This window comes from Brachionichthys hirsutus, chromosome 19, assembly GCF_040956055.1.
Source record: "Brachionichthys hirsutus isolate HB-005 chromosome 19, CSIRO-AGI_Bhir_v1, whole genome shotgun sequence".
NCBI classification, from domain to species: Eukaryota; Metazoa; Chordata; class Actinopteri; order Lophiiformes; family Brachionichthyidae; genus Brachionichthys; species Brachionichthys hirsutus.
The window spans coordinates 6,177,275-6,201,442 of record NC_090915.1 but is presented as its reverse complement, the minus strand read 5'-3'; the positions used below and the strand labels follow the sequence as shown (position 1 = coordinate 6,201,442).

The 24,168-nt window shown below is 45.2% G+C and overlaps 1 protein-coding gene across 1 annotated transcript; it reads left to right on the top strand.

The window, feature by feature from the left end:
- slc12a2 (solute carrier family 12 member 2) lies at positions 1-24,168 on the top strand. Its single transcript, XM_068753181.1, has 27 exons — positions 1-561; positions 7,523-7,642; positions 7,747-7,822; positions 8,093-8,188; positions 9,595-9,734; positions 10,769-10,879; positions 11,005-11,113; positions 11,216-11,340; positions 11,593-11,677; positions 11,788-11,945; positions 12,027-12,134; positions 12,221-12,344; positions 13,143-13,244; positions 14,238-14,393; positions 15,001-15,100; positions 15,692-15,803; positions 16,846-16,986; positions 17,219-17,325; positions 17,718-17,797; positions 18,387-18,530; positions 19,917-19,964; positions 20,848-20,970; positions 21,104-21,215; positions 21,443-21,529; positions 21,923-22,058; positions 22,151-22,218; positions 22,442-24,168. Exons 1-27 carry the CDS (start codon positions 1-3, stop codon positions 22,575-22,577), a joined length of 3,465 nt encoding a protein of 1,154 aa, XP_068609282.1. The 3' UTR covers positions 22,578-24,168.

Genomic DNA, 24,168 nt, shown 5'->3' with positions numbered 1-24,168 from the left:
ATGTCAGTGCCAGACCCTTCGCTCTCCGCCACGGATAGCGAATGTCTGGCCCCGGACCCCGGGCTGAGGCCCCTCGGTCCGACACCCAGTCAGAGCCGATTCCAGGTGGATCTCGTGGCGGAAGCGGCGAGCGCCACGCAGGACAAATCTCCGAGCTCGGACGCGTCCGGCGACGCGGCGACACCCAGCGCTCCTCCAGATGGGCAGGGGGCTGCCGATCCAGGGCCCGGCGGAGGAGAGGAAGCCAAAGGCCGGTTCCGGGTGGTGAACTTCGCGGATCCGAGCAGTGGTGGTGGAAGAGCGGCCTCTCCGGAGGCTGCGCCATCCGACTGTCTCCAGAACGGCGACACGGTGATCAGCGAGACGAGCGTGCACTCGTCCACGGGGGGGCAGCACCACTACCACTACGATACCCAGACCAACACCTATTACCTGAGGACCTTCGGGCACAACACCATCGATGCCGTGCCCAACATCGATTTCTACCGACAGACGGCAGCCCCGCTGGGCGAGAAGCTGATCAGACCCACCCTGTCCGAGCTGCACGACGAGCTGGACAAGGTAAGCCTGCCACGTGATGTACCGAACAGCTGGGTCTTCATCACAGAAACAAACGTGCTCACACCCTCTTCATCACCACATGTGCTTTTCCTCCCCCATACGCCGGTGTCTGGTTGGTGAGATGCTCAGCAGGGTGACATTATGAACCGTAATAAGCACTCCTGTGAACTTGTGAGGCGTTTCATCTGAAATGTTCCGCAGCCGTTCATTCAACTTCATTGGATTGAAGCGCGCAGCATCTTTATCATCTCCCTCCTAGATGATTCCCGACCCTTTGCAAGGTCCCCCCCCCCCCTTGATAATTGTAAACCTGTAATTGTAACAGTTGTATAAAAGCCACCGCCACTTTTGGACTAATTCACATAGAAGCTCCACATTTTTAAGGTTTTCTTTCACTGTGATGCGCAACTGTCCAAAAGTAAGTCGGGCCTGACCCTCGCCTCCATGACGCCTCGAGGTTATTGTGCCTTATCGCACAGATGTTGTTTAAGGAATCTGCCATGGCTGAATCTCAAGCGACCGGACTTCTGTTTAGGGATGAATGAGGATCTGCAGCCTCACAGGACGCTGGACTGCAGACGGTGTGGTGGGAGGCGGTGCTGCCTCAGAGCCTCTGTGTTCAGACCCACCTGTTACCTGGGACTGTTTTGTGTTGAGCTTGCAATGTTCTGTCATTGTCTGTGTGGACTCTGGCCGGCTGAGGGGGGGGGGGGAGGGGTGATTATCGATCCTCATGTTCAATAACACTGAAATACTTAAATGTACATTTTGTTGTTCTGACGTTAACCGGTATGTAGTGCTGAACAGTGCAGCGGCTAAATAATCCTTTTATTATATATTCTAAATCCGTTCATTTAATGTAATCTGTTATTATTTATTCGTTACTCTGGGAGGAAAACCTAAAATGTTACCGACACAGAAATGTCTCATGAGACTTTGGTTGAGTCTTTCAAACCAATTAGTCTATGCTACTGATCCCCCCTCCATCTCCATAGTGATTAAACATCGTGCAATTTGTAAGCAGCCCCAACGTGTTTTGGTTTTGATAATCGATTTTAGTTTTTTTTTCCCCATGCAAGTCTGCAGCTTTTAACTGAATTAGTTTGACTGTGCAGCACCTCATGAAGTCAGTAAATCTGTTCTTAAAACAGTCATGGAAATTGACTTTGTTCCTCGCAGTTTCTTTTTTAAATCCATCAGTGCATGATCGTTTCTGCTTCTGGATGGGATAAAGTAGTATGGAGCCAAGCTACAGGTCATTATTTGGTGTGCTTTTCCAGTTTGCTGAGCAGCAGTCCATATGTGATGGTACCAAGGCTTGTGTGACCTAAAAGGTGATACTTGGTGCCAGGAATAGGAAATGTGTGAATTGACTGTTTACCTGGCCTCAGGTAGCCGACCAAGGTCAGATTTGGATCTGCAGGAAGTCGACTGGTTGAATTTTCGCTGGTTACCTCGCTCAATAGAGAGCTATTCCAGCGCCCTGCACTGTAAGAAACCTGTAGGCTATGAATAGAAGGCATTCAGTAAGTAATCTGTGACAGGCCCTTTTTTTTTTTACTTCATATCCTCTTTCTTTTCTTTCTTTTGTTCTATTCTTCTCTAAATAGAACCTAAAACAAAGATAAGTATTTCACGTCAAAGCATTTAACAAGAAAGAGTTGTTTGATTCGGAGGCAGGAGTAGCTCGGTCTGTAGCGGTTTGACTCCGGCACCGGAGGATCCAAGAACAGTGCGAACTGGGCCGAACCCCAAGGAAATACAAGAGAATGTTTTATATTATCTATATATATATATATAAAATATTATCCTGCGGTAACATTTCTGACACCTCCTGATTAAAATCCAAAAATGATGACTAGTATAAGCAGTAGTTAAGTGAGGAGTGGTGATCTCTGTGTCCTTGTTGTCTGGAATATCAGGCTGTCCAAGGGATGGCTATAATGGGGAATGTCATGATATCATTCCAGACTGAGATAGGGCTCACAGTTTTCCCATTTAAATTCTACAGTGTCTTCTCCATGGTCCAGGGTAAAGAAATGAATTGCTCGGCTGTAACATTTCCTGCCTTTGCGCTCTATGTAAGATGTATTATGGATCCTTGAATTAATATAAAACAAACCAAATCAAACAATCAGCACTCATTTGGCTGTAATAACCGTGCATACAAATCTATAACGCCATTTCCATCCCTGAGCCACGCACTGTGACAACTGGAAACGGTCTGACCATTAAGCTCATCAATATACGGGATGTGATGCAAAATGGATTACGCATGTTGCTGCTCGGCAACCGGCACGAGGGTGGAAGTTGGTCATGTCCTGTACGTCGTGTCGGCTTCAAAGTGACAAATGCCTTCGCCAAAGATTCCTCCAGTCAGTTTGACCGCGAGTGAAACACATTCTTTAATCTCTGAAGCAGCTGATGAGCCTGTCCTTTGTATGCAGACATCAAATAGCCGGTGATGAAAAACGGCTCTCTGGTTTTCTCAAGGTTATGTAACTGAAAGAGGGCTTTTATTGTGTTTTAATAATCACAATTTATTACAGACTCAGAAAGCAGGTTCGGTTTCATCACCGTGAAATTACTGCTGCTCGTTTATCTGCACGATCCACCGATCAACGACGGACAGGATTTAATTAGCTGCTGACACACATTTATTGAGGCTTAATATCTGTTAAATATCTTTTGCACTCTGAAATTCAGAGGGGGGGGGTTGGGTTGGCCTGAAGGTCATGGTGGCTGTGGCGTCTCCACGTTTTCCCTAATCCGCTGCGTGGACAGATCGAAGTGTGCGATGGAAATTCCGCTGCACCGATTGACTGCACATTGAAGCGATCAATGAGTCATTCTGTGTACTCTCAGGGCAGAGATATAGACTAAACTTCTGCTGCATTTCCCCCGAGTACTGCCAAAAGCTTTATGTTCTTCATGCTGCCTGTTACGCAGCGCCACGGACGCATGGACCTGCAAACCGAGACAGAGGGGAAAGAGAGCACACGAGTATGGGTAAGAGAGAGGAAATAACGACAACCATCTCCAAAACGTGAATAGCTTTGTTAGCTTTGTTAAAAATGAACGTCTTTAGTCTATTCTTGAGGTTAGAGATGGTGTCTGCCTCACAATCCAAAGCTGATTCCACAATAAAAGAGCTTGATTACTGAACCCCCCCCCCCCCCCCCCCCCAGGCTGCGCTTGGAAATTTTGGGACCGCAGCATCTGCTCCGTTCCGTTCTGTTTGACATGCGTGCTTTGAGTAGGAAGCTGTTCTGTCTTTCTTCCTTGCTTCATGGCCGCCGTTAGTTAGGTCTGTTCATTTTATGATAGTAACATCCAAGACTAGTTATCAACTTTATAAACAGCAGGCCAGAACATTTAATCTTAGGTTTGTTCATAGGTGACCTCCAAAAGGAGGCGTCAACAACTTTCATCAAATGTTGACTCTTTTCCTTCTGAATGGGGAAGCCTTCCTTGTGGGGGGGGGGGGGGGGGGTTGAACTACACACACTAGTTGATTATATTGTTAATGCAGCTTTTTTTTGGCCCCTCATTAGCCCATCCCCTTATTTCTCATTCACACCTCCAAGGATGTATTAAAACCTTTCTCCGGAAACATCCATAGAAAACAAATGTAAGCCCATCATTCTCCATCTCTGTGGAGTTTCAGTTGGGGTGGAGTACAGTCCCGCCCGTCTGTGTCCCCCCCCCCGTATCCTGTACCTCATACCCTCTACTCTGCATACACGTGTTTGCTCCCTTTTACCAGTGTGTGCGCATCTTATGGAGGGTGTTAGAAAGTGGGTGTTTTCTCCCTTACGGATCTCGACGTGTAAATGGTTTGCTTTTGTGAGGCTTTGAAAGTCCTGATTCAGTGTCCTCATTCAATCCTTCAAGTATCAATCAAATTAAAGTTAATGCGAACCTCTGAGTGTTTGCAATTGTGGAAAAAAAGAAATGAAAAACACAAGTTGTGATCTGTTATCTTAATAGATACTGGCCAACAAACGGGTGGACACAGTTTTTGAATTTGCTACTTTTTATAGCTGTAAAAGTGCACAATGGGACTTGTGTTTGAGTCTTGCAACCATTTATAAGAGCGAATGAACCCACACCCACCCACCCCCAGTCTCTGTTGCACAAACTCTACACAGAAACAGGAAGTGGAGGATGTACAGGCTTTTTGCGTGGGAGAGGGAGTCCCTTTGTCTGAGAATCGGCAACAGCTGATGGCCTTACAGCCGCAGTAACACACACACACATATACCAGTTTACATAGCCTGTGTGTGTGTGTGTGTGTGTGTCCTTTGTTGCCCTGGCTTCCTTCATATCCCACATTCAAGTACATCAGAAATAGCACAATAGCCCCATGTACACAAATTACCATGAACGCATATTTACAAATCTAAATAGGAGCAAATCTTCATATCATTCTCTTCCTTCTCCTTTTGGCTTGTCCCGTCAGGGGTTGCTCCAGCAAGTAAACTGTGTTTTTTTTTTACAACATACTGGAAAGCGAGTGAGCGTATCGAGTGTCTCGCCTCTGGACAAGTTCAAACCATCGAAGACTGGTCTCTCTGACCTTGTCTCCGAAACGTCCAACCTTCGCTGCCCCTCTTATTGCCTCATTTCTAATCGTATCCAACCTGTTTCAAACTGGTTTGACTTACTGAAGATTGAGCTTCTTATAATGATGTCATAACAATGTTATTATTGTGAAGAATTCTGATTGAAACAGAAAAGCAATGCAAGGGACCCACTCCTGCCTTCCGTAACGGGGGGGTTCAGGGATCATGAGAGCTTTCAGAATCACGTTTCCTGTTGCCTTCCATCCCGCCTTGCGCCACAGATCGACTGTTTTCTCTCACCCCTGCTAAGCTTTGCACTTCTCAAAGCATGCGCTGTATTTTCAGTTAGGGGGGTGGGGGGGCTCAGTCACAATGTGAGGGTTGAATATTGACATCACTCCCTCAGGTGATACCTGCCCCACCCCCCCACCCCTTCATCAAGGTGGCTGCAATGAATAGGTGGAAGAACAAAGGACTATGTTTAAAACCTGTCAACAGAAATGACACCTGTCAGGACCAAACAGTCACCTGTGGAAAGTCTTGGGTTTTAATATAGTATTATTGTTGCTGCTCTGCATTTGAGCAGCTTAAAGTGAGTGCTGTGTCTTATTCCCTTGAATAACTTGTTAAAACAAAATGACATCAAGGTTCCTGGCTCGTAAACCTTCACGCCGAACTGACGATCCATTGGCAGTAGAGAGCTTTTGTCTTTGTAAAAATCTGCGGAGACGAGGCGTGACTCAAATGGGCGTGACGTTCAGCGAGTCGTGACAGCGGGAGCGTCTCCAGCTTACTGAAGCAGACTCTCTTATGAGGTGGCGTTTAAATCAACTTCCTGTGAGCTTGCGTTTACCATCATGGAAAATTGGCAGACATCCTTTACAGCCACGTGTCCTCGTGTGCTTGTGCTAGCTGTATGGGGACGCTGTGTCCCCCAACTTCTATCCTTAAAGGACTTGTAAAACTCTGCTGCGTATCCGTCTGGGCCGGGAGCCTTCGGGTTCTGCCTTTGGCTTGCTGCTAGCTTTACTCCATCCACTGGGAGACAAAGCCCCTCACTGTTTGCAGGAACCTTTCTCCTCGCCTTTTTTTACACTTTATGGAGGCAAAAGGTAATTTGACACAAATCCAAAACAAAAAGGAACTCTGCTGTGAGGCCCGCCATTTTATATCCATCAGTGGGCGGGTTTCAGTCTAGTTAAAGAACAATGAACTCTGTCTCGGACTAGACAGACGTCTGAGACCAATACATATAAATACGCATGGTCCTTTTGTGTATCTGTACTAACATTTTGTTAGTACCACTACTATTCTTTCTGTCTCTTAACATTTATTAGCATCTTCTGTTGTGGTTCAGCCTGGAAACGTTGCTGCTGGCTGGAATTATAATGGCAGTGGTTTTGTCAGTGGTACTTCCTCTCTGAGGCTGTTTAGCTCGGTTTTTGATCAGGTATTTTGCGTCTATCCTGATAATTCTGTGACTCATGATCATTTCTAGTGACTGGTGAATAGTGTGACGTCAGCAGAATATGCCAATGCATCCTGGGAATCTAGAGCTTTGCTTCCAGGATGTCAAGCCACAGAATTTCTACCTCACATGACTTTGCAATCGTCCGTGATTAACTTCTAATCTCAGCGAAATGCGGATTGTAATAATAGCTTTTCCTTTTTGCATCGGTGGTGAGTCGAGGTACAGTTTGCCATGCTGAACCCTTCCTTTGTCATTGTTGAGCCAAGCCGGTCTTTGTGTTGCTTCGGCCATGCAGATCATTCTCTGTAGCTCATCTTGTACCGCCTGCACTGATTTCTGTGCTGAATGTATTGAACAGCTTCAAGCTACATTATACAGAGCCGCTGTTGTACACGAAGAAATCTTTACTAATCTGTCTAAATGGATTAATCGATTGATGATGTCTGACATTAAGTGCGGTAGATAAGAGCTGATGAGCATTTAGTTCAGTGAGCACGGCCATCTGTGAGATGAAATTGGTTTGCAATGTTTGTCAGTAAGAGTTTGGTTACTCCCACCCTACGATCTATATGTGCATTAACAAACCGCGTACAACATGCTCATAGACCGAAAGGGGTTATGCACGAACCATTAGCATCTGCTTGAGACATGACCCCCCCCCCCCCCCACCCCGGCGATTGCCACCCAATCCTCGGCAGGTGGTGAGTCCACAGGAGGTCGGGCCCACGCCATCCTTTCGGGCCGAGCCTGGCCGAACCCCGTGGACAGAGGCCCGGCCCACCAGGCGCTCGCATTCGAACCCTGTTCCTCTGCCTCTTTAAAATCCTTTCTTAAAAAAGTACAGTTTCAATTGATGTGTACTACATTACGATACTTATTATTCTGCACGGTCCATGTTCCTCATGCGGTTTCTTTTGTTTCGTAGGAACCATTTGAGGATGGGTTTGCTAACGGCGATGAACTGAGTCCGGCTGAGGAGGCAGTTGCTAAGGAATCTGCGGAGTCTAAAGGAGTGGTCAAATTCGGCTGGATTAAAGGAGTGCTGGTGAGTCACTGGGAATTCTCTCATTACCTATTATCTTGTTTGTTACTCTTCACTGGCCCCATTGTGACGCATTCCCTCACAGTATTAGTGCCTTGTCCCTGCAGGTTCGCTGCATGTTGAACATCTGGGGGGTGATGCTCTTCATCCGCATGTCATGGATTGTGGGCCAGGCTGGAATCGGTAAGCAGAGATGACTGGCTTTCGCCATTTCCTTCCTTGGGCACGGGAAGCTATGTCTGCAATCTGTGGTTGAATGTGTGACAGTATGATGCAGAGATGGTCACGTAACCTTTTAAACGCCGTCACATCAGTCAGATATGCCGGTCCAGAACGCAGCACATGTTCACTGGCATCATGGTGCTCGTTTCAGAGCCTGTATTTTATTCATTTGTTTTCTGTCTCTTCATGCAACCAATCCTAAAGGTTAAAATGTGTTTGCTTTTTCTGCAGCTCTCGCCTGTCTGATCGTTGCCATGGCTACCGTAGTGACAACTATCACTGGCCTCTCCACGTCTGCCATTGCCACCAACGGATTTGTACGAGGAGGTACGCGTCACTTATTGCTCCGCCTGTCCTGATCCGTTCCTTGTGGAGGATGAGAGTTCTCACTCGCGTGCTGGGCTGCCAGTTTTTGACTGTGTAATGGTCCGTGCCGTGTGCGTCTTTGAGCCAGCATGAGCAGCTCTGTCATCCATCGCAGTGCGGCTTCATTTGGTGTCGGATGAAAGAAGGTTTAAACACACGGTGATGGGAGGAATGGAGTGAGGTTCCAGACTGCACAAATGAAACAAACAGAACAGGAGTCGTTCTGGTTGAGGGTTATGACCTGGACATCATTACATTCCTCAGTCCCTGCTTCAGGCGGAGTTGTTTATTCCCGACTCAGATTATTTTCTGTAATATATATATGGCTCAAAAATCAAAATTCCTCTTTTTTTTAACCCCAAGTCCTCCTCTTCCAGTGTTCCTATTTGTTTTTACACGCACCACAAGATAGAGTAAATGAGGATGTACCAGATGTCTGGTTTTTATATTGTAGTTCTTTACACTCCTGTTGCTGCCGACCGTCCTGTTGCTGACCGTCCTTACAGGACAGAACAAAAGAAAAGGTGGAAATAATACGAACTGCATGTGAATTGTGGGTTAAAAAAAGGAACAAGCGATTTTTCCCCAAGTGTGTATTAAACAATCCAATTTCTTTACAGCTATGAGATATTCTATGAGTTGTTATTGTTATTAGTGAAGATGTATAACCTTTATGCACTTCTTTTACTAGAACGGTCATCTTTCATTTACGCTGCCTCTGGTCTCCAAACATTCTGGGATTTCCTGCCACCCGCTGGTTTTTGAGTCTGCATCAATATGTTTGAGGGGCCGTCTGAAGAGATCGAAGACCCCCACCCTACCGTCTCCTAAAGAAATAGGACGCACTTTCTTACACGGGATCACACAAAACCGAGGGAAATGATAGGGGGGGGATTTAATCGTTCTGCTTGCTTGAGACTGAGCCTCTAATTTGTCCTCTGTCCTGACATCAATCTAAAACACAGTTTCAGTCCCTGATTGAACCAGCGCAGCACATCGCAGCTTTTCCACTTCCCCACCATGGCCTCTTGGCAACACTAAGCTGCTTTGTTGCAGGCCAAGCAGACTATAGGCCAGTGCTGGGCGTTCTATCTCCAGCCAGAAATTCAGTTTACAACAACGGACATGTGATCTGGAGCTAAAATAACCTTGAAGTGGATCATGAGCTGCCCTGCAGAGCTCTGTGTGCCCTTGGCGTTCTTCAACAGTTCACACACTGAGAACAGAGTGCATAATTGATTATATAATTGATAGTTGGGTTAAAGGATGCTTGTGATGGTCCCTCTTTGAACAACAATCAGTGCAATCTCTATAATATTAATATCAAATGATAACTGTTCGTTTTTCTAACACGCCTTTGTTTCCAGGCGGAGCATACTACTTGATTTCCAGGAGTCTGGGCCCGGAGTTCGGAGGGTCCATTGGGCTGATTTTTGCCTTTGCCAATGCAGTAGCTGTGGCTATGTATGTAGTGGGCTTTGCTGAAACTGTCGCGCAACTCCTCGCTGTAAGTGTCTCTGTCGTTTCTGGAACTTTTAAGTGGTGATTAACGCTGCATCTCTTGTCCTCCATCATTCTGGGCCTTGCTGCTACACGGCATTTCCCGTCGTAGTTCAAAAAAGAATTGTTGGCAAAAAGACCCCACACCTGTAGAAGTGTAGTCCAGAATTGCTACTTATTAATAACGCCTATGTAACTGTAAACTATTATTTATGTACATTATACGTAACATACGTTACTGTTGCAACAACACATCATCAGTGGGGTAAAACCAACGTAAACTAACTCAATTACTGTCCGTAATGACATTTGAGAAGATTAGATTTTCTTTTGGGTTTTTTTTGTGTGGAAGGTGGCCCAATGAATGAGACCCCTGCCTTAAATGGAGGAGATGGTGAAATATCACTGTTGCATTTCACATTGTGCCTCTTACCATTGCAGAAGGGTGCACTGAGGAGGGTTTGTATCGCCCTGGCTGGTCTAATCTAATTTGAACAAACCAATGGGGTCATAAAGATTCATTTCAGTGCTGCTGGCATTGCCTGCCTGAAAGAGGCCTTTGTCTGTCAAATTCTGGGCCTGTGGCTACCCTGCCATTGTAACCTTGTGTAACTCTCAGCTGGTTACTTGTTTTTACTCTCAGGTAACAATGACTAATCGTGTTTTTTTAAGGGAGCTTAGATGGCTGGCACATGATGTCTCTGTAAAAGAGAGATCGAATTTGATTTTCCACCTGAGAATTTCAATTCTGCTTTTAATGTTTGCAAACTTTAACTATTTTTGTCAGCTATGCAGTCCTGAGCGGAATCCTTGAAACCATGACAAGTTTTAACAGATTAGCAACATTGAAAAAGCTGGAATTGAGTTGTGTTTGTTTTATTGTATTAAAAGCCTTTCAAATATCCAGGAATTCTAGACCTATTACATATTCTTCATGGAGTGACTGATTCCATGTTTAAGCAAGTCTCTGTGTGTGGAATCACAGTAGACGAGAGCTCCATGTATTCCATGACATTTTAACTTCTTTACGTTGCCTTTCAGGGTGCAGATGCTGTTATGACGGATGGAATCAACGACGTCCGAATCATTGGCACCATCACAGTAATCCTTCTTCTGGGTATATCTGTGGCAGGAATGGAATGGGAGGCCAAGGTAAGACCGACACGGAGCTGTGATTGGCTGATGGTCCCACAACGAGACGCACAGTATGATGGAAGCCTGAGTGGCTCTGTGAGGTCGCTATTGGCTAATGAGTTAATGAATATGCTCCTCTGTAGGCCCAGATCTTCTTGCTTATAGTCCTCGTCACGGCCATCTTCAACTACTTCATTGGATCATTCATCACTGTCGAGTCCAAGGAATCTGTCGGCTTCTTCGGCTATGATGGTTTGCCAACGCTATTTCTTATTGTAACAGACTTGTATCGATACACATTTAATAGTTTTGGACTCAACACTGTCCTTTTGTCCTCTTTAAAACTCCTTTCAGCTTCAATCATGTGGGAAAACATGGGTCCCAACTTCCGGGAAGAAACATTCTTCTCCGTATTTTCCATCTTCTTTCCCGCAGCCACTGGGATTCTGGCAGGAGCCAACATTTCAGGAGACCTTGCTGTAAGTCAGTAGAACAAAACAGAGTGTACCGGACGTGTCAAGGGCTTTATCAGAATGAAGCTGGCAGACTGTAGGGACGGGAAAGACATCAACTTTCACATCCCTGTTGGGCAAGACATCCATCCAAGACATCCAAGACATCCGATTATTCATCCATTATTCTTCATGGAATACTCTAAATTGCGCGATAAAACGTGAAAGCGTTTAGTTTTTAACCCTTTTTTTTTTTTGCGTTGTGCTTGTGCGATGCAGGATCCACAGATTGCCATCCCCAGAGGAACCCTTCTGGCCATCCTGATCACAGGAATAGTCTACCTGGGCGTTGCTGTTTCTACAGGTGCGTTTTCCCAGTATTTGTGCTCTTGTCTGAACATTCTCAGGCTTATCTTTCATATACAGGACACGTAGACATAGTTTGATTTTTTTTCTTTTGCATAATCCTACCAGGTTCCTGCATCGTAAGAGACGCCTCTGGAAATGTCAATGACACATTCCGTTCTCCATACCCGGCCAACTGCAGTAATGCCGCGTGCACATTTGGTTACAACTTCTCAAGCTGTATGTCTGACAACAGCTGCGAGTTTGGGCTCCATAATGATTTCCAGGTATGGCGTCGCTCTGCCCAATGATGAGGTTTGATGTATAGCGCTTCAGATTTAAGTAACGGTTAACAAGAAATCTTTCAGGTGATGAGTGTGGTTTCTGGTTTTGGGCCCATCATCACTGCTGGAATCTTCTCTGCCACTCTGTCCTCCGCTCTGGCCTCTTTAGTCAGTGCACCTAAAGTTTTTCAGGTAAGATCAAACCTGGACTGCATGAAGACATTAAACAAATTGCATTAATGACCAGCGAGTAAACCTCAGATGTTCCATTCCCACAGGCTTTATGTAAAGACAACATCTACCCTGGCTTGAGCATGTTTGCAAAAGGCTATGGCAAGAACAACGAGCCCCTCCGAGGATACATCCTGACCTTTGGCATCGCTCTGGCCTTCATCCTCATCGGTGTGGCTGCTCAGAATGCTCATTTACTTAATTATTATGCATTGTTAGTGTACTTAAAGTATGCAGTTGAAGTACAATATGAAAATATTGTACTGCATTGAAGCTTTACATTTCTCTAGATTGAATTTGTGATTTTTTTCGATCAGGCCACTTACTTTGCATTTAAGCTATTGTTGTTTTTTTGGCTATATAAATCAGTAAGATGTTTTGAGCGACCCTTGGTGTTAGAGAAAGTTTCCGTGCTAGAGTTCTGGTAGATAACAGGCATAGATGGACACGTCAGACGTCCTGCTTCTGATACAATGTGATACTTGGATCTGGGATCTCTTGACATCGTCTTCCCGCAACCCCATTTGGCTTCCTCAGAAATGTTTCCCATGTCACAGTTTTAGAGTTTTGTTTTTTCTCAAGGGGAAATGATAAGAAACTGTCTTCTAAATATTTGTCTTTCTTGTTTTTCCAATGTAAACATCAGCAGTAAAACTATTAAGCACCTCATGTAATTATCTGTTTAGCGTACTGGGTTGTGCCGTCGCCTCACAGCGAGAAGGTATCGGGTTCGATTCCTACCGGTGCTGAGTTCGCATGTTCTTCTCATATCTGCGTGCGTTTTCTCCGGGTTCTCCGGTTTCCTCCCACCTCCAAAAACATGCGATTTAGGTGAATTGATCACTGCAAATTGTCCGTAGGTGTGAGCGTGTACGTGTGTGTGCATGTGTGTCTCATAGGACTGGAGAACCTGGATTTGAGTTTATCCCATTCCGAGTGGACTGTTTAATGTTTTTCTTGTTCTTGCAGCTGAGCTGAATGTAATTGCTCCCATAATCTCCAACTTCTTCTTGGCATCCTATGCCTTGATCAACTTCTCTGTGTTCCACGCTTCATTGGCGAACTCACCAGGTAGGATAATGACAGAGGAAGCAGAGTTACGAGCGTTATGAAACTGCTTAACAATGAATGGGATGGGAAATTATGGGCTTTCAGATGGAATCGCTAAAAGCACTTAGATGTAGCGATCGATATGCTTTTTTTTTTTAATGAGTAATAACTGCTGTCACTCAGTTTATGGCTGAGCTGAAAACAGCTGGCACTGAATGAGTTAACATGGGCGATAACATGACCTCAGCTCTGCTGGGCGGGACAGTTAATCAATTTAGATCCTAAATGAGGCCCAGTGTTTCTGGAAAGTTTCCATTTCTATCCTTTGGGTGTAATCATGTATCTCATGTGCAGCTTGGGTGTGCCGGTGCTTTACGGTGGTGAGCAGATGAATTACATTCATTTAGCTGATTATGTGCTCCCCCCCCCCCCCCCCCCAATACCAAAGCTCTAGCAGAACTGCAGGTACAGACTCTCTTTCTGCCACAGTTTCCTCCAGCAGCTCATATAATTACATGGACTTAAATGGTACATAGGCCAATCAGAGGCGACCAGTAATACAAACGTCCACTAATGAATTTAAGTGTTTCGCTCCCAGTCTATGGGCTCGCTCGGTCCCCCCCCCTCGGCATGGGACAGAGCAGAGCGGCACCAACAATGTACCCTTTATGTCCTGTTTGTGTTTTGTCGTTGTGTAACAACACAGTCTCACTGTATCCCATCACTAAAACCCCATCAGGCTAGTCTGTGATATGACAGCGTCCCTAATAGGCGCTCTAATCTTCAGTTTAACAGGCTGACGGCTTCCACCGTTTAACCCAAACACATATACAACTTTATCTTTAGCCTTTATTCCCTTTAACAGCAGCATTTCATATTTTATGGAGGATGATATGCCCCTGGCGATCTGAATTCAAACCTTAACAAGAAGTATATGTCCTCATACACCATAACCGTTTAATTAGTATGCCATGTCTTTGCCGTGTTGTGACTCTGTTTTCATGGCTGCTGCAGGCTGGCGTCCCAGCTTCAAATACTACAACATGTGGGTCTCTCTGGTCGGAGCCATACTCTGCTGTGTGGTGATGTTTGTCATCAACTGGTGGGCTGCTCTCCTCACCAATGTCATTGTTATGGGTCTTTTTATCTACGTCAGCTACAAGAAGCCAGGTGAGTACCTGATAAGTAAGCCTGCTGCCACCCAACAGGAAGGCTCATTAGAAATGAGGCAATAAGAGGGACACTAAAGGTTAGACATTTTGGAGATGAGGTCAGAGAGAGCAGACTTTGATGGTTTGGACATGTCCAGAGGAGAGACGGGGACTCTGTCGGTAGAAGGATGCTGAGGATGGAACTGCCAGGGAACAGGGCTAGAGGACGACCCAGGAGAAGATACATGGACGTGGTGAGGGAGGACATGAGATTGGTTTGCCATGGCGGTACAAGGTGACAGAAAAAGTTAATTAAAGTTTAAAGGATATGGAATTTGCCTCAGGATTAATAAAGTATCCATCCATGCTTCACAGAGCAGTGCTACATGATGCTAAGTTTATACAATAAATTGTTGTGCCCCAACACCTCCTCAAACACAAAACTGGCCTTGCACCTCTGCATACACACCTGTGTGCACTCTCAGTTTGATATGCAGCTACACACACACACGCGGCCTTCTCATTGCCTCTAATACCACATGTGTCAAATGATCTTTGGCCCTGTCTGACAAACACACTTCCTAACTGCACATTGTGTTTCTGCCTGCGTGTGTCCTCCCGTCCAGATGTGAACTGGGGCTCCTCGACCCAGGCTCTGACCTACCACCAGGCCCTGACACACACTCTGCAGCTCAGCGGAGTGGAGGACCATATCAAGAACTTCAGGTGCCGAGCTTCTACCTAACGTTGTCACGAATACTGTTGGTCGTAGTAACTTGGCATTAGATACTGTCACGAGTACTTTATCAGCGAGTGTTTACTGGATAAATTCAGCACTCGTATCAGACTGTTAACAAGCCATGAATATTTTGACACATTGATTAGCATAATAGCACGGTAAGCAATTAAATTTGCTAAACAGATTTAACTTGTGGTTAAAGGTTGCTATTTTCTGTGAAATAATTCATTTCTGTCCTGTTTTTCTCTCAATGCTTAACCCATGGTGCACTGGTTTTGCTTTTTTAAGACCTATTAGTGATACTATTTGGGTGGTTGCCCTGGCAGCAAACCTCATAGCAGATCAAAAGGCACATGATGGTGTCTTCAGAATGGGCTCTTATCCCTCCTCCCACTGCCTCTATTAAATCCTTTGGTGCTTAACATCATTTGCTTTCATGTGCGCTACTTTGTTGCTGTTCTCCCCCCCCCCCCCCCCCTCCCCCTTCTTCTTTGTCTTGTGCTACAATACTGTGAAGGTCAGATGAAAACTTTGCTACAAACCTAACGATGTCTCCCTTTCCGTGTGCTTCGCTGCAGACCCCAGTGTTTGGTAATGACGGGTTACCCCAATTCTCGTCCAGCTCTGCTAGACCTGGTCCACAGCTTCACCAAGAACGTAGGCTTGATGATCTGTGGTCACATTCGCACGGTGAGCAGACACTGTTGTTGCTTTTTCCTCTGCCGTCTGAGAAACTGTGTGTCTCAAAAACAACCTTTGTTTTAGAGTATAATTTATTGAATTGCGGATTTGCAATTCTCAACTCGACGGTATTTATAAAGCACTTTAAACAACCTTAGTTGAAACAAAGTGTTGTACATGAGTAATCATAAAACCATGAAACAAGCAATGACATAATCATAAAAACATCAAACAAACAATAAAATAATCGTAAATGCAGTGAAAGACAATAAAACCCCCCAAAATAAAACAACACCAAAGTCTCATGCTGTGTCGAACGCCAAGGAATAAATGTGTGTTTTAGGAACTAGTTTTAAAAACAGACATTGAAGAGGCCTTTCTAATGTGCAGGGGTAGAGCATTCCTTAATTTTGGAGCAGCAACAGAAAATGCTCTGTCCTCTCTGAACTTCCACTTCGACCTTGACACCTCCAGCAGCAGCTGATCAGCTGACCTGAGGTGCTGAAGGGATGAAGAAGCTCAGAGAGGTAGGCAGGAGCTAAACCATTTAAAGATATGAAAACAAATGAAAGAATCTTAAAATGTATAAATATATATATAAATGAGTAGGCTAAGAGCCCAGAAATGATTGCTGTGAGTCTCAGTCTTGGCGAGGCTGGTGCTTCGGCTCTACTCTCCTCTACATGATGCAAAGAGCCTTCTACAAATCCCCCTGCCATGCAAAAGAAATGTGCAACACAAAATCCATTTTGACTGGATAGAAGAGGCTTTGTTGAACACACCACTCTCTGATCCTTCCCCATGCATGCTCAGTCAGCACAGGATAAAGAGGAGGAACATTCTCAGCTTATCTTATTACAGTTTCATCTTTCAAGTTCACAATAAAGACATTTTAAAAATGCCTGGTGTAGATATTCAGAGCAGGATGTTTTTTCCCCCCAGTTGGAATCCCAGACTGAAAATCCGGATATCGGTCAATTTCCTGTATTGCTAAATTGGAGTCTGGGGGGGATTATATGTATTTTCTGTTTGTGTGTTTGCCTCCCCACAGGGCTACAGAAGGCCAAACTTTAAAGACCTAACCACAGATCAGGCCCGGTACCAACGCTGGCTCATGAGGAGTGAGTGCAAGGCCTTCTACACGCCGGTGTTTGCCGAAGACTTGAGACAGGGCACGCAGTACCTGCTCCAGGTGAGAAAACAACTTTGCAACAATGGATGCTAGGAGTCGATCACGTAAAGTACTGTGCCATTTAAGACCAGGTTCATTTTGGTCAAAAGCTAGCGGCACACCTGACCTCGCTCAGTTCAGTGAGTTAAAGAGCGTCACCATTAGGTGCACAGATTTTATGCTTACAGAACGTTTGTCTTTGGTATGAAAATGAGGATTTAGTCACTTTTGATTTGCGTTTTCTTCTCCCGAGGCTGCCGGCCTTGGTCGACTCAAGCCGAACACGCTGGTGCTGGGCTTCAAGAACGACTGGAGGGATGGAGACATGATGAACGTGGAGACTTACATCAGCATGATCCAGTAAGATGACTTGTTTGCATGATTTACGTGTGTGTGTGTGTAACTGTGTATAGATATTTGTTAGTAAAGTGTTCATCCATGAAATCCCTGTCCCTGATCAACCAGTCATGTGAGGCCGAGTGGAGGATTTATGAGCTCCTCATTCTAAATGGGATTATGGAATTGACCTGAAGGTTGGAGATAGTTGCACAATTAAAGTCACATCTAATACACACCCCGTGCCAATTACTTCCTGCCCAGGGATTATTCGTACGAGTGAACAAGCTGCGGGGTTGAGAAAGAGATTTCAGTCTGGGGGGGTTGTCGTGCGTGTGTTCCTCTTCAAATGGTCCGTGTCCTGCTTTGTTCTGCCTGCTACTAATGTGAATCTTTTCTTGATGCCCCCCCCCCAGTGATGCCTTTGACTTCCAGTTCGGTGCTGTTGTACTGCGACTGAAAGAGGGCCTGGATGTGTCCCATATTCAAGGTCAAGGTATCAAATACACCCACAGCAGGAGCACAGAGCAACAATGAGTGTAATGCTATATGGCAGATGTGCTTTAAGTCTCTCATGGAATAATCAGATGAGTTTTAGCCACTCCCATATTTATCAGATCAGAAACTCTAAATTAATGTAAAGCAAGAATGAGTTGCTCCACCAAAGTTTATGGTTATAGCATCAACTAAAATGATCTGAGGCGCACCCTTAGAGAGGGACTGAGGGGCTCAGTCGCCGGGGGGGGGACGGACTCGAGTGGAGTCAGCTGAGGTGGCTGGGGCATCTATTTCGGATGCCTCCTGGACGCCTCCCTGGGACGCGTTTCAGGCATGTCCCGCCGAGAGGAGGCCTCTGGGACGACCTAGGACACGCAGGAGAGAACATGTCTCTCGGCTGGCCTAGGAACGCCTCGGGACGTTAAACTGTTCTTACTCCCTCAATAAGTGAAATGCTAAATCACTGGAATAATCCACTAATAAAAAAAGGTGCCTTTTTCTGTAATGTTTCAGTGTGAAGGCAGCTGCCCCGAAAAGCGCTCTAACCCCTCCCCTTCCACCTGTCCTCTCATTCCATGCCCTCCCAGACGAGTTGCTGTCCTCCCAGGAGAAGTCTTCCGGGATGAAGGATGTGATTGTATCCATAGACACCAGCAAAGACTCGGATGCCGATTCATCCAAGCTGTCTTCCAAGGCCGCCAGCCTCCAGAACAGTCCGGCGATACAGAAAGGTCAGCCAGCAGCAGATCGAGTGTCTCCACATTCATCTGCGACCGTCTTTATGTTCCCCAAAAAAAAGAAGACAGGTGTGAACGGCGATAGCCAGGTGAAAGGAAATTATACCGGAAATGTGTACACATTAGCCGTTTGTGTAACCCCCCCCCTAATTCTGCCTTGTATACGCAACAGTCATTGGTCGGAGAGGAAGCTGCCTCAGCGACCCATGAGCAGAATGTTTTTCCCCAACAGCGTTTGTGTGTCTGTGTTCTTCACACATGAACAGCAACATGCAGCACCAAGGAGCATACCAGAGTTCAATATGGGAGAGATGGTTTTTCATACCTGAAAGAGAGATGCTTGAATGTATGGTTGGATACATAGAGAGAAAGCTCTGCTGTCTCCCAGCAAATCCAGAGTGTGTCCAGAAAGGATGATGGTTTCCTTGGTGCCCTCCTCTCCACCTTTCAAGAAACTCTGAATCGGAGTCATTGACAAGTTTATACTCCGATTCTTTTTGTCGGCTCCTAAATGTGCGCACAATAAATGTCCATTTTCCTGATGGGGGGCACGCAGCATCCACGTTTTCAGTCCCGCAGGTCAACAAACATGACGAGCACGACCAAACTGTGGCTTTGAGCTTATCAAAAACAAATTATTTTCATCATTATGAAAATTGTGTTGGACATTAAAACGGTTGTGAAGAAAAATATTTCTGCATTTGCTTTCAAATGTTCAGGAAATAAACGCGTTGTAAAATATATTAACACATTTCTAAACAAATTTTTCTGCCGACATTCCTATTTACTTTTTAAAGACAGTGTTGTTGTTGTTGTTTTTATCCCCGACTGTAAAATGTTGGGATGTAGTCATCACTATGTCTGTCTTTTATCGGCCAAATTCATAATTTTTGCTTCACAAAACATGCGTATTCTAACTATGATAATTATTCGAGGGTTACCCTTGTCCGTTTGTACGTCCTGTTCCTATTGAAGGTATGATCAATCCACATTTCATCAAATGCCACTGGAAAGAGTTCAGTTATATCTCACACATGCTTTATAGCAGGGGTGTCCAAACTGCTAATTGATTCTCGGTCTTCCTCTTTGTAGTTTTATGGCAGTTGACACACTGTACATCCGTAGGACGACGCTGTCCCCAATTTGTGCGGCGTGTGGCCGGCCAAATATGGTTGCATTAACTGGTTAGAATTTCCTCAAGCTGTGAGAACATTTGAATCAGAATTCCAACCCCTGCCAGTCTCTTTTTTTTTTATTATTATTTTTTATAAATACAGTAAACATACATTTTCTGTTGTTCCTTATCATCATTCATTACCAAAGAATCAACATTTCACATCACACTCATGATTCTTGTTCTCCTTTTCTCACATTTCCCAGATGACGATGATGATGGCAAAGCTACAACTCAGCCCCTGTTGAAAAAAGGCAGGAGATCCTTTTTTTTTTTTTGTGCTTCTTTCCTGTTAAAGCTATCGTTTATTTTCCACATTCTCTCCTTTGTCTTTCTATCACCTCATTTTTCACATTAATATTGTGTCCTGCACCCCCCCGTCTCTGTCCTGTGTCTCTGCCATCAGGCACGCTAGCTCCTTTAGGGCATAACATTTAATCTTTTCTTCCCTTCTTTTCCAGCTATCCTGTTAAGTGTTTAGGTTTACAGCTAAAGCCTGGTCTCTGAAGTAACAGTGCGCATTTAACTCAGGCCAAGTGTTTAATGTTGTGAGTGTGTGCCGACATTTTGATTTCCTCTGAAACGTCTTGCTTTGCTGCTTCTCGTCTCGTCTGCAGCTTTCTTTCCAGGATAAGCTGATCTCCTGTTTTTGCATTTCCAGCTTTTTGCAACTAACGACTCAGACAAATTGTCTCCCACTTTGTTTCATTTCTTAGTGCTACTTCTATGTTCTTCAATCCAATGTTAAAACATGAGCAACAGCCTTCTAAAAGAAAAACAAAGCTCACTTCAGCACATCTCTCATCAACAGTGTACGGTCGCGATGCTGCTGCGTAAAGCACACCAGGGTCTCTGACTTTAGCACTCTTCTCACAACGCCTGCATGATAAATTCAAGTCGCCGTAAATATTAACTAGAATGATTTTTTTTTAATATTATTCATAGTCTGATGGAATTTGAAACAGACTGGTATGTTAATGTCAAAGTGAAATCACAACGTAAAACAGTATACAGTACAGTATGCCGTTTAGTGAGGACCACCCGTATAGTTATTCTGGATAGTCCTAATAAATTCAAATCTAAATTCAAATTGTGTCTGTTTGCACGTGCCCTCATGTTTGGCATTGATTCCTGCAGACAAGAAGAGCCCAACTGTCCCACTAAATGTGTCTGACCAGAGGCTGCTGGAGGCCAGCCAGCAGTTCCAGAAGAAGCAGGGGAAGGGCACAGTGGATGTCTGGTGGCTGTTTGATGATGGAGGTCAGTGTGGAGGGGAAGGAAAAGCGAGTTGCAAAACCTTTGTGAGAACCTGATGCAACCTGAGACCCAGCAGATAGAACTTGTCCATTTTAGAAGCTGCGCGTTGAGCTCCCGTTTGGCGTCTCCTGTCCAGGTCTCACCCTGCTTATCCCTTACCTACTGACCAACAAGAAAAGGTGGAAGGACTGCAAGATCCGCGTCTTCATCGGAGGAAAGATCAACAGGATCGATCACGACCGTCGAACGTAAATGCTTCACGTCTCCACCATGTCTCGATTCTCTGCTCCCTCAAACACTCATGGAGATGTTGCATCATTTGCGTTCTTATTCTTTATAACTAACTTCACCAGTTCTGCAAATATTGCGTGTTTTTAATCCCAGTCCACGGCTCCTTCCGCGGCAAATATCTTTATTCAAGTGTACAGTATATCTCACCGCATCGATGGACTTGGTTTTCTTTGTCTATATGCAGGATGGCCACTCTGCTGAGCAAGTTCAGGATCGACTTCTCAGACATTACCGTGCTCGGAGACATAAACACCAAGCCGAAGAAGGAGCAGTAAGTCTTCAGCGAACCTTTCAGACCAAAGTTGTTGTGGTTGAACCATCATTTCAACCTGTTAAAGTAGCTTCCACCTCAACATGTGTGTTTGTAAACATGCGACACTTTGGGTGCCATTTCAAATGTAAAGTGCGTGTTCTAAAGTTTATGGTGCATGTTTGGACGCACCCTCCCATCTAGCTGTAAGTCATGTTCAGCGTGATGCACAGAGATGCACTCGGGACAGGGGCGTCCAAACCTCCCGTAAGGAGGACCAAATTAGATCATGTGATCGAGCGATGCTACCACAGTTTCACCAGAAGAGACTGTAACAGCACGTCAGCCACGCCTGCCATTAAGCTATTGGGATGTCGTCTATAAGCCTTTAACCATCAAGCTGTTGTTGAGCAGCACGTCGGCCTTCGAGGAAATGATCGAGCCTTACCGGCTGAAGGAAGACGACATGGAGCAGGAGGCGGCTGAGAGGCTGAAGAACAGCGAGCCCTGGCGAATCACCGACAACGAGCTGGAGCTGTACCGCGCCAAGGTCAGCATGCCGGCTCACTGGAATCGGTCCTCCGCACTGGCCTTTCTCTGTTAACGTCATACCTGAACGTCGGAACCTGTTCTGTTCTTCAGAGTAATCGTCAGGTCAGACTCAACGAACTGCTGAAGGAGCACTCGAGCACAGCCAACCTCATAGTCATGTAAGATGTGTGTGTGTGTGTGTGTGTGTGTGCGCGTGCATTGCAGCAGATGTTACTGATACGAAGTCAAGAAATTAGACTTTCATTAGACTGCCCAACCCTGGGGGAGGGAGAGAGAGAGAGAGAGAATGTGTAAAACTATAAATGCTAATGCACTGAAAAGGTAGCTGTTTGAGTTTACATGAAGGCATGCTTCTAATGGTGCCACCTTCTCTGGGTGCAGGAGTCTGCCGCTGGCCAGGAAGGGGGCCGTGTCCAGCGCGCTGTACATGGCCTGGCTAGAGGTGCTGTCCAAGGAGCTGCCGCCCATCATCCTGGTGCGCGGCAACCACCAGAGCGTCCTCACCTTCTACTCTTAAACACGGACGGAGAAGGAAATCTACGTTTTAAAGTCTCGCATCCACTCCTGCTTCTGAGTGCAGACTCGCTCACGCATCCCAATTCCTGCCCAATCCCGGGAGTGCATCACGTACACTACTAGTAATGCTGGTAACGAGGACGATCATGACGAAACTGATTGGTTTAGATGTGTTAAAGCCCCAAGTGACGGAGGAATGTTACGGTTTAGTGAGGGGGGGGGGTTACCCACTCGGCGCCCGTCTTTGTATTTATTCCCCAAGATGTCAGAGTTTTTCTCTTGTAGCTCGACTTTCTTCTCATTTCCTCATGAAAATGTAATTTCTTGTCGAAGATTATTTCTCTCAGGCTCTAAAGCAGTTGTGCACAACGTCCTCGATGCTCTCACGACACGATGAACCTCGTTTGGTTTTTGAACTGGTTGTTATGACGCAGCAATAATCCCCTTCTTATTTTCCTTATTGGGAGAGAACCACGCGGAACGCTTTGCTACACCGTCTGAAGCCTTATGGATGTGCCTTCCAGATTAAATAATTCTACAACAACATGACCTATTATTATTATTATTATTTGTCTATATTGACAATAATTGTTAATGTAATAGAGTATTTATGGGATTCTTTTTTTCTCTTATTTGGGCTATTTATGAGGATTGCATGAATTTATTGAAGGGTGTCCGCTTAATTGCATGAAGACTTTATTTCTCTCTGAGCTTAATCATTGTATTCACCTTTAAGTCTTCCCTTTTAATGCTGTTGAATATTTCGGATACCCTCGGCGACTCGACACTGAACACAATTGATCTTTTATAGGCACATTGGCTACAATGTTTGTCTGGGTCCTGATCTTGAGCTCGTAATTGTCACGTTCAGCTGCTGATCCACTAAAGGATTTCTTTCAACAACTATTTTTGTGTCTGCTTGTTTAGTTCCGCCTGCCTTAATGCCAGATCTAACAATCATCATGGGTTCCTTTCTCTTATAAGCCATACCGGCTGGACGGGGGGGGGGGTCCATTTGTTGTTCCTTTCTGCTCAATTGTACTTTACGTGCAGCCGTTTTCTTCCCATCGTTCACCTGCTTTAGTCGGTCACATCGCCGACCGTTGGCATGGTGATCAGTCAGCGGGTCGCGGTACAAAGTGGCCGACGTACAAAAGCGTCTCACCGGAAAACGCTTCAAGAAGAATGTGATTTGTAAAGTGTGAGGGAAGATGTACTTCTATGCATAAAGCCTGTTCTGTACTTGCTATGAAAGTTGCTTGTTGCTCTCCTCAGCTCGTTGCCACAGCCCATTCGTTCCTTTCGTTCTGCACCAACTCGTTTTTTCAATAACATTGTTGCTCCAACTGAAACTGTGTCGGCCTTTTTCCTGAGCAAATCTAATTAAGTCCAAGAGAATGTTAACGTGGTTGCGTTGCCTTCACGTAACCACGCCACTCTAGAATAATGAATTTAAAGGCTGCTGTCTTTTGTTTTAAATGGACAACCGCCTCTTTTTTTTTGGGAGGGGCTGAGAGTTCTGAAGTGTTCAGATGGAATTCAAGGTGAATATTAGAAATGCCACTTGTGAGGAAATGTCTGCAGAGACGAGT

Bases quoted from the DNA above. Each gene is read 5' to 3' on its own strand.
- slc12a2 (XM_068753181.1), top strand. From the start codon at position 1: ATGTCAGTGCCAGACCCTTCGCTCTCCGCCACGGATAGCGAATGTCTG. The intron at 11,341-11,592 runs GTAAGTCAGTAG...TGTGCGATGCAG, and splicing joins ACATTTCAGGAGACCTTGCT to GATCCACAGATTGCCATCCC. The intron at 11,678-11,787 runs GTGCGTTTTCCC...TAATCCTACCAG, and splicing joins GGGCGTTGCTGTTTCTACAG to GTTCCTGCATCGTAAGAGAC.